This window comes from Gossypium hirsutum, chromosome A02, assembly GCF_007990345.1.
Source record: "Gossypium hirsutum isolate 1008001.06 chromosome A02, Gossypium_hirsutum_v2.1, whole genome shotgun sequence".
NCBI lineage: Eukaryota > Viridiplantae > Streptophyta > Magnoliopsida > Malvales > Malvaceae > Gossypium > Gossypium hirsutum.
The window spans coordinates 25,050,089-25,060,213 of record NC_053425.1 but is presented as its reverse complement, the minus strand read 5'-3'; the positions used below and the strand labels follow the sequence as shown (position 1 = coordinate 25,060,213).

At 32.3% G+C, this 10,125-nt stretch overlaps 1 protein-coding gene across 1 annotated transcript; it reads left to right on the top strand.

The window, feature by feature from the left end:
* The first annotated feature begins 703 nt into the window (after positions 1-703).
* LOC107951057 (U1 small nuclear ribonucleoprotein A) lies at positions 704-8,944 on the top strand. Its single transcript, XM_016885956.2, has 9 exons — positions 704-1,058; positions 1,675-1,854; positions 1,954-2,029; positions 2,958-3,084; positions 3,202-3,313; positions 6,444-6,535; positions 6,646-6,715; positions 6,817-6,899; positions 8,437-8,944. The coding sequence occupies exons 1-9, from the start codon at positions 837-839 to the stop codon at positions 8,531-8,533; spliced, it is 1,059 nt and encodes a 352-aa protein (XP_016741445.1). The 5' UTR covers positions 704-836; the 3' UTR covers positions 8,534-8,944.
* Positions 8,945-10,125: the final 1,181 nt, after the last annotated feature.

Below are 10,125 nucleotides of genomic sequence, written 5' to 3'. Positions count from 1 at the left end.
TATTTATTGGGAGAGACCAATTTGTTCATTTTCAAAACTGATAAGGACCAAAGGATTCACGTTATTCGAATTATTAAGTTAACTTACTTAAACTTGAAACTCGAATTACTTACAGTTGATTCAAAAAAACTAAATAACTCGAATAACTCGATTTAATTAACTCGAAATTCGATTTTATTTTTATTTTTTTGAATTGAATTAAATTTTACTCATTTCTAATTTTATTTATTTATCTAAAAAATAAAAATTTGATTAAAGATACTGTAAGTTTACAAATGTGTTCCACAAAGAAATAAAATTTTAAGTTTCAAATGGATTCTATTTCAAGAGGTTTTTAATACAATTTTTAATAAGAATATTGACCTTAACAATTTATAAACAAGTTGTTTTGTTTTTTTTAAAGTTAACAATGTTAAAAAAATTCTATACAAATTGAAAGTTTTATATTGCAGTTTTTCCCCTATACATATTTTTTTCCTTTTCTGTCATATATCAAAATTTTATAATGTGAATATATTTAAAATTTAAAATATTTTTAATTGACATGAGAATTATTATCAATATAGAATGATGTGAGTTCGAGTAGGTTAAAATATATGATAGATTGTGTGATAAATGATATTCAAAATATTTTTATAATTAAATTTTAGAAAATAGTCTATTATTGAGATAACAATCTGAATAGAGGGAAAAGTTAAAAAATAATATATATTTGGTAAATCCAATTTAATTTTCCTAAATTTATCAAATCCGACGTATAAAGTACAAACCCAAATTTTAGAAATCTAAATCGTTTTTTAGACGTAATAATAATTTTCATACTTTTTATTAATTATATGAACCATCAGTTCTTCCCATCTCCCTCCTCGAGTCTTGGTTTAGGGTTTCAGGAGTTCACTTCGTATCCAGTCCTTGACATGGCGGGTGCTGGAATCCACCCTTATCACCAGCAATGGCCTCCGGTACCAGCTCCTCCGCCCCCTCCAGCAGCAGCATCAGCTGCCCCTCCGCCGCCTCCTGTCCACCATCCTCCTCCACCTGCTCCTTCTCATGACGAGGTCAACTCTATCTCACTCGATTTGCTCCAGTTCGCTTTGTCTGTCTGTCTGTCTGTCTGCTTGTTTGTTTGTTTTTTTAAACCCTAGATTTCAACATGAATTGCACGATTTGATCGTAATCGAGCCCCAATGCTATATTTTTGAGATTTTTTAGTAACTGCCAATATTATAGTTCCTTTTCGCCCAGCTTACCTTTGTATAGTCTATTGCTTCACTCCATAAAAGCACGTGCTTATAGATAATTTATATAGACATTTGTCTTTCATTTTGCTCTTGTTTTTCTTTCCCAAAAGTAAGAATGATTTATAATTAATTTATTAACATTTTAAGAATTAATTCTTGTACTGACCACTACTTCATGATTTCGCTTCTACGGTAAACATTTTTATTTGAATGTACATTAAGATAGTTTAGTTACTTGTTCCTGTTTGGAGAAAGGAATTTTCATTTTCTTTTTAGCAAAGAAGCAGAAAATAATACAAAGTAAAAAAGCAAAATGGAAGGATTTTCTTTTTTTCTTAGATTATGTAATTGTGTCAACATTTATGCCTGTGCAAATTTATGTTTGTGGATAATGTATTTTTATTTTAATGTACAAGTTCACTGTTGAATTCAGGTTCGGACTATCTTCATTACGGGTCTTCCTGAAGATGTCAAAGAGAGAGAGCTGCAGAATTTACTGAGATGGCTTCCAGGTTATGAAGCTTCGCAAGTGAACTACAAGGGAGAAAAGCCTATGGGTTTTGCTCTCTTCTCAAGTGCACGACTTGCAGTTGCTGCCAAAGATGCCCTTCAGGTGTTATATATTTAATTGATTGGTGGTTTTTGTATACTCATCTGAGTTATGTCATCTTTTTTCAAAGCACTGATTGGGTTTGATTCGGGGCTGTACTAGGAAATGGTTTTTGATGCCGAGTCAAAGTCCCTTTTGCATGTAGAGATGGCCAAGAAGAATCTATTTGTTAAAAGAGGTAAGTTGTCATTTTAAAACTTTGTTTCATGCCAGAGTGAAAAAGACTTTACATTGTTATCAAGAAATGCACAGACAGAACATGTGTTAATCTTGAGATAAATTAATGCAAAACACTTAATATGGTTCGAAATGATACTAACGTGACATTAGATGATGGTTCTAAGTACAGAGGACTATGAAAGGAAATATTTAGGGGCTAGATTTTATTTGAATGTGACTGAAATATTGTCAATTGTTTCGCTTTATGCCATCAATTTTAAAGGTTTACTCTTGGTATTCTTCCAATTTTTGTAATCTGGCTTGTTAAATTTCAAACGGTAATGAGAAGCAGGAATGTTAAAAAGAAGTGAACCTATATTTGTTAGCATAATGTTGTAATGATTATATGTGATTTCTTTGTAGCTTACTCATTGAATCTGGCTCCAGCAAAGTGGAATATTTATTCTGAAACAGCTATCATCTTTCAGGAACATTAGTTCTGAAGTTGGAAAACTTCTATTCAGATAAGCTAAATTTATGGAACTTATGGATGAAATGCTGGAAAGAAGTTCTTCAGTGGTCACTTGTTTAAATTTTCATTAGGCTGTTTCTTTTTGTTGTTGAAATTTGGTTTTTTGATTAAGGTCTGGACAGCTTGAAGTTTCCATGGAATGGTTCTAATTCCAGGTTCTTGAAGTTCTTATTTTCAAAATCCAAATATAAATCATGAACACCCTTCTACCTGGAGAAATCTTTAAGATACAATAAAGTCCTTTGGTAATCCACCAATGTATGGGGTTGTAATGTGTTTTGAGTTTGTCTTTCGGAGTTGGAGCTTGGAAGTGGGTGAGGGGGGAGATTAACATAAGGATCCGAAATATTGATAAAATGAAATGCAACTTTTGCCATAAAGAGCCTATTTTTATTTGTTGATATTTATTCTACAGGAATAGTAACAGATTCTGATGCATATGATCAAACCAAACGATTGAGAACTGGTGGGAATTATTCACACAGTCCTTATACGAGTCCATCTCCATTTCACCCTCCTGCTCCTGTTTGGGGACCACATGGGTAAGAAGCTATACCAGAATTGGATAGTTTACTGCTTTGATCAAATTTTCCTAGTAGTATATAATTTCATTTATAGTTACAACATTTCTTCTTAAGTGGATATTTTATCTGGAATAGGTATATGGCTCCAACTCCTCCATATGATCCATATGGATGTTATCCAGTTCCTCCAGTGCCAATGCCTACTCCGGCTCCTGTACCAGCTCCAAGCAGTTATGTGCCTGTTCAGGTAATTTCTAAGTGCCACATGCCATTTTCTATTCTGGTTTAGATTTTGTATCAATTCTATTAGCCATTTTTCCCTCTAAATTATGGAAATGGTGGGTTTTTACTAGCATTTAATGACAATTAACTTTAATTTAATTTACTTGGATTACAATGAACTTCTACTAAAAAGTGGCTTTTGGGACACCGGAGATGTGACCATTGAGTCCAATGCTTTATATATAGTTGTCAATAAATGGGTGTTAATTTTCCAGTGACCTAGCATCTTATGAGGGTGCTGTTTTGTTATGGACGCTTTGTGAGCAAGACAAGAAGTTAAAAGCACCAAAGATGGAAAGAAGATAAATAACTTTATTTTAGTAATATTCTGAATTAGAATAAATTTTTAGGAAGTATTTTATTGCAATTAAAAGTAATTAATTTTAGTTTCCTTAATTGTAGTTCCTTTTTCTACAAGTTAATTTTAGTTTCTTAGTCTACAAGAATAAAATCCTATGTAACCTCTATTTAGAGGGACAATTTCTTAGTAATAAAATAAGACAAATTATACTAATTTATAAGGTTTACAACTCTTAGTTTCTAACAAGTCTAAGGTTAGGAGCTCCCTTCAACGAGTTCCATATATTATTAATCATAGGTTCTTCACGAGGTAGGATTCGTAACATAGCTAAAGCTTTATTGGTTGTAGCAAGTTTTCCCGTGAATCACCTTGTGACTCAATCAACAGCTCATGACCTTAACATGTTCTTTCTTCCTGAGAAACTTAGATGCAGCCTCCATCATGAGTTGTTATTTTTGCTGGAAGTAAATGAAAACTACATATAAATATTCACCATTTTAGATTATTATGTACCAAAAGAACATTTAAATCATGAAATGTACTTTTATGTAGCCCCGTTTTCTCTATGTGAAGTTCTGGTTGTTACAAAGTTGGACTTCCCTTGTTTAGGGAGAAACTTGTGTCCATGTCCACTAGTCATCTTTGATTCTGTTTAGTATTGCTTCTAAGAAGCACTTTTGGGACAAAAGCATTCCTAAACAAGCTGTTTTTTGAGAGAAAAAGTACCTTCTCCGGAGCCAAAAATTGGCCCAAAAGCACTTTTTTCAGAAGCTGAAAATTTTAGCTTCTCCCCAAAAGTGCTTTTTTCCCAAAAGCACTTTTGAGAAGCATTCCTAAACTAGGCCTAAGCCCAAGTTTTTCATATGCTTGTTTGGTATGTTGTACATGTAAAATGTTCAGGTACAAACAAACGATATCAATATTATTTTTCTCTTATGTTTTGGTTTTCTTCTGTAAGTGTTATTTTAAAATCCCATTGTAGTCAATAGAACTCTTTTAATCATCATTACCTAATATGTCCTGATAGACCAAGTAATATATATTTTAAGTTTTTTACTTTTTTTTTTATAATCTAAGAAGATATCTTCTACAATTGTATGATTAGCATTTTGTAAGGCATAAAATTTTTTTTGATGGGTTTCTGACAAACAAGGATGAATGTGTTTCTTCAAAGACTGCGCAAGAAGATCACCTGTTGGGACACTTTTAACCTGAAAACCTTTCCTGTATTAGCCATGAATTTGACGCCCTTACCTTGTGGCCTTCCATTTTTTATGTTTTAGAAAGGAAACGAGATGGGGAGCACGTCCCTCTCTGGGTGTAATGATCTCATTTTAAGGAGTTCATTTTCTAAATTTTCTTAAGAGAAAAAATTTCTAAGAAGGGAAACATTTCTGAGGTGAACTTGGGCAACTACCTTGGCTACTGTGTAATAGCTGTTTGATTCTGTATTAGGGCAGTATTTTGCTATAGGGGGACATTTTCTTCTAGCTGTTTAATTCTCTCAAGTTTCCATTCCTTGTTAGAACTAGTGAAATTTTCTGTTGACTTAAACCACAAAATGGTCTCTAAACTTTTTTTTTGTCACGAGTGGTACCTAGACTATATTCCATTACCAAATAACCCCCAAAAGATCATGATTGTTAAAAAAATTTCCAGGCAATTATAACATGCCACGTCATTTAAACTTAAAAAAGTTATATTTTTTAATTATTTCATTTTCTTTACTTTTTTATCCTTTCCTCTCTTTTTTCTTTTCTTCTCTCATTTCCTAAACGACTGGCCAAAGGTGCAAATATTTCCAAAGTCTCCTTAGCTAACATTTGTTGCTTGAGCAAAGCCAAAGCATCTAGTGTCATATGTTGTGCAACTGATCTTCCAATTTAATGAGAACAGCTCTTGCATCTGCCATGGCAAGGAACATGGTGTGCATTCGATCTGCTTCACTAGTTTTGCTTTTAGTATTATTTTCTTGTGCTAGCTGACTCAGTTGGCTAAGCTTGGAGACCTATGTGAATGCCATAATAGAATAATTAGAAGCTTATAATATCAAAGCTTTACTCAAAAGAATGTTGATTGATATATGCGAGAAAATTACAAGGAACTTAAAATAACCAAGTTGCAGAGATGAATATGCTGCCATAATGAGAGAAGAAAAGAGAGAGAGAGGAAAGAGAAGGAGAAAAATGTAAATAAAAAGAAGAAAATAAGGTAAAAGAATTGAAGAATATAATTTTTTTCTTGAAGTTTAAATGACGTGGCATGTCATAATAGAACAATTAAAAGCTTATAATATCACAGCTTTACTCAAAAGAATGTTGATTGATATATGCGAGATAATTACAAGGAACTTTAAATAACCAAGTTGCAGAAACGAATATGCTGCCCATAATGAGAGAAGAAAAGAGAAAAAGAGAGGAAAGAGGAGGAGAAAAATGTAGATAAAAAGAAGAAAATAAGGTAAAAGAATAACAAAAATATAACTTTTTTAAGTTTAAATGAAGTGACGTGTTATAATTGGATGGAATTTTTTTAACAGGTGTGAACTTTTTGGGGTTATTTGGGTAGCAGAGTATAGTTTAGGTATCATTTGTGACCAAAAAAAGGTTTTTAAGTACCAGCTTGGGAAAAAGAGTATAATTTAGGTATCATTTTGTAGTTTAAGCCTTTTCTTTTCATAGTTTGATGTGGAATAGATTTATTTTATTTACTCTATTATGATATATTCAGTAGCCTAGTAAATTCAACAGTTTCTCCATCACTTTGTTTTTAACCTTTTTTTTGTTGTTGGTAGAATACCAAAGATAACCCTCCTTGCAATACCTTATTTATTGGCAATCTTGGAGAGAATATTAATGAGGAAGAATTAAGGGGCCTATTCAGCGCGTAAGAATGACTTAGCCTCCGGCTAGTTTCTGAGCTTTTTTATTTCTTATGTGAGTTTTTGGTTGCTTGCTGATGACAGTATATATTTCATACTTCTGCTTTACATGCAGTCAACCTGGTTTTAAGCAAATGAAGATCTTGAGACAAGAGAGGCATACTGTTTGCTTTATAGAGTTTGAAGTAAGTTTCTTATTTATCTATTTGGATGCAACCAGTTATCCATGGAATGAAATTTTCTCGGCTTTTATTCATAAGCTTAGAATTTGTTCCCTAACTTGCAGGATGTGAGTACTGCAACCAATGTGCACCACAGTTTACAGGGTGCTGTGATCCCTAGTTCTGGTTCTGTTGGCATGCGAATACAGTATCCTTTTTAAATTTCATTGTGGCTTTACTGTTCAAAATTTTTTTTTCTTTCGTTTTGTCAAATTTGCATATAATTGATGCTTTATTCACATCCTATTTAATGGGATTGTGTCTTGATTCTTCTTGTATGTTACAGTCCTGATAGGCTTTTTACCTAATAGTTAGCTCTTCCTGCTTGCTATCTTAGTGTAGGGATATGACTTCCCCCAAATATCTCCTTTTTCTACGAGATATGTTTTAATGTCAAATTTTGATTCTAAGACTTTCAATCTGTGGGGTGGGGCTCTGGGAAAAAATTCTTTAATTTCTTCTTGGGCGTGGGATGGAGCTAGTGTTTGGAGAAGGGAAAAAAAGAAAAAAGAAAAAGAAAAGGTGGGGTAGTGTGGGGTAGGGTAGGGTAGGGTGAGGGTTAGGGTTAGGGTGTTTACAATTCTTAACTTCAGAAACTGACAAAAGGTTGCTGGATAGTTTTTATATTTTAGAGAGAATGTCAAATTTAACCCTTAACGTTTATATCTTTTATCAATTTGGCCCTTAATCTTTTAAAATGAGTCAAATTTGACTATCAACTTTTTGAAAAAAATTTGAAATGATATTTTTTAATGGAAATACTAATTAAAATGTTAAAATTTCAAACATGGTAACCCATATGACAATCCACGTGTACTTTATGTCAAATTTTTTGAATTTTAATGAACTTTTTATAATTCTATTTAAAATTTGATTTATTTTTTTATTTTTTTATTTTTAAATTATTTATTGACATGACATATAAGAGAAATAATGCTATGTCAACATGAAGTGCACGTAGCCTATCCTGTTAAACTAAGAAAAGTAAAAAATTTCATGGGGCTAAAACAAGAATATGGGAGAAGCCAAGGGGGCCACTCACTAGCCCTGCCTGGGTGTGCAGGTTTTTTTTTTTGTTATGTTCTTAGCTTTATTTGTTTCTGTCATAACTTATAAATAGGGGTGCTCAAACTTCGGTTAAAACCGAATTAACCAACCGAATGGATCTAATTCGGTTAATCGGTCGGTGGCCGAACTAAGTTCAGTTAGAGGTTGGTGAATTTTTTTGGAATTTCGGTTATTGGTTAATTCGGTTTGAAATCAGGTAATTAACTGAATTAACTGAACTTAATAATTAATATTTTATGTTAATTTCAAGACTTGTGTCTTTAATTATGTAGTGTTTCAAGACATAAAATTTCAGTTAATTAGGTTAACTGTCAAGACAAAAACATATATTTCGGTTAATATCAATGTATTTTTTTGATATGTTTTATACTTGTTTTAGCAAATATATATATATAAATTTCAATTAATTCGGTTAACTGATCGAATTAACCAAAATATTTTGGTTCGGTTAAATTTTATTGAAAAAAATTCGGTTCTGCTAACGGTTATAGGATTATACAGTTTGGTTAATTCGGTTAATATTAGTTCGGTTCAGTTAATAACCGAGCCGACCATTTGAACAGCCCTATATGTAAATGCTTCTGTGAACATTGTTTTCTTTCTTGACTTTGTAATAGATATTCCAAGAATCCTTTTGGTAAAAGGAAGGACTCTGGTCATCTTGTTTCTTCCCCTAGTGCCAATGGGCCTCCACCAGTTCTGACATACCAGTAGATCATGGGGATCTTCTCTGTTTTCTGTGCTCCAACAAATACAACTGCTACATTCTAGGATGCATCTTGCAGCTGTTGCATGCATCCATTTCATTATCAACATTGGCATTAGCATCTCTTCTCATGTGCTTGAATTCACATAGTGGTATCATGAGTGCACCATTTGCTCATGCTAATATCATTTTGCCTAAGACATGCATTTGTTATGCCAATTTAACTTTGTAGGCTTAGATAACTTTTATATTTCTAGAAGTAGCTCATCGTCCACAGTTTTGGTTAATTTGTGTGCTACTCCATCTCGTGTTGAACATTGACAAAATCATGATGTTGGACTACTATTGTTCTATATTAGGTTGAACTGCATCACACAGCATACATCTGGAGTTGATGCTCAAATACATTACATTACTAACATGACATTCAAAGATGGCCCTCAGTTTCATTTCATGGCACCATTTTAAAGACACAAAATCATAACATTTTTCATTCTCTACATGGACTTCTTAGAATCATTGACATAACCATAGGCACTTCCCATTCCAGTCGAGTGGAAAAAAGTTTTTCCATTCTTTTAACAGATTAGGGAGACTTTAAAGCATGATTATAGTAGCCATTTTGGAAATATGTATGCCATTATGGTCTAACTACATTACATTGATAATATTACACTAGAAGAAAATCATGATATTCATATCATGGCACTAAAATATGTAGGAAAACATAACATTTCTCATTTATCATGAGGAAGTATTATAACCATTGCCATAGCCTTAGACACCATTTGTTCCAATCAAAGGATGTTGATCATCTTTTAAACCATTAGGGTCTTGAAAGCATTATTAAGGAAGTACTAGGACGATGTATGTGGATATGATTTATATGCAGGATAAGCTACTCAGCTTGAGGTGAATGGTGCTTCAGCCGATAACTTTTGTCTCAGGTAAACGTTTTAGTGGTAGTCTAAAGTGAACATCCACCATGTGGATGTTCAGTTGGCAGCTCTTAGGAATATGCTTGTTGGTGATAGCTCTAACTGCCGTTTTTGATTGATTGACTGACTATTTCGGAAGAACTCTATCTTGAGTCTTTGTTGTACGTTATATGATTTGTAGTAGAGCTGATACTGTAGTGTCGGGTGAAAAGAAAAGAAAAGAAAAGAAAAAGATGATTATGTTTGCTTACTGCAGTGAATAATTATTTGTTTCCCAACAGTGGCTGAGTGGTTATTTTTATCCTTTGTTTTATTTAATATAATATGATTTATTATAATATTTAAACACTTTACTGAATTAGTGTAGTCCTTAATTGGGTTACCAATATAATCAAGAAATTACAAAAATACTTTTTCTTTAAAATTATAACTAAATTTCTTACCATGGCCTTTTTGTTTTTTCATATTTTTATATTATTTTAAATAAAACAATTAAAAATTACAAATCTAAGGATTGAACATGTGTTTAATCATATTAAAATACAAATTCATTACTATTTCATCTATATTTATTATTAAATAAATTTTAAAAGAAAATTTAACATAGAATATTTTCTGTCAATCAAATCATTTAAACGGATTGAGAACCAGTGGGAGTATTA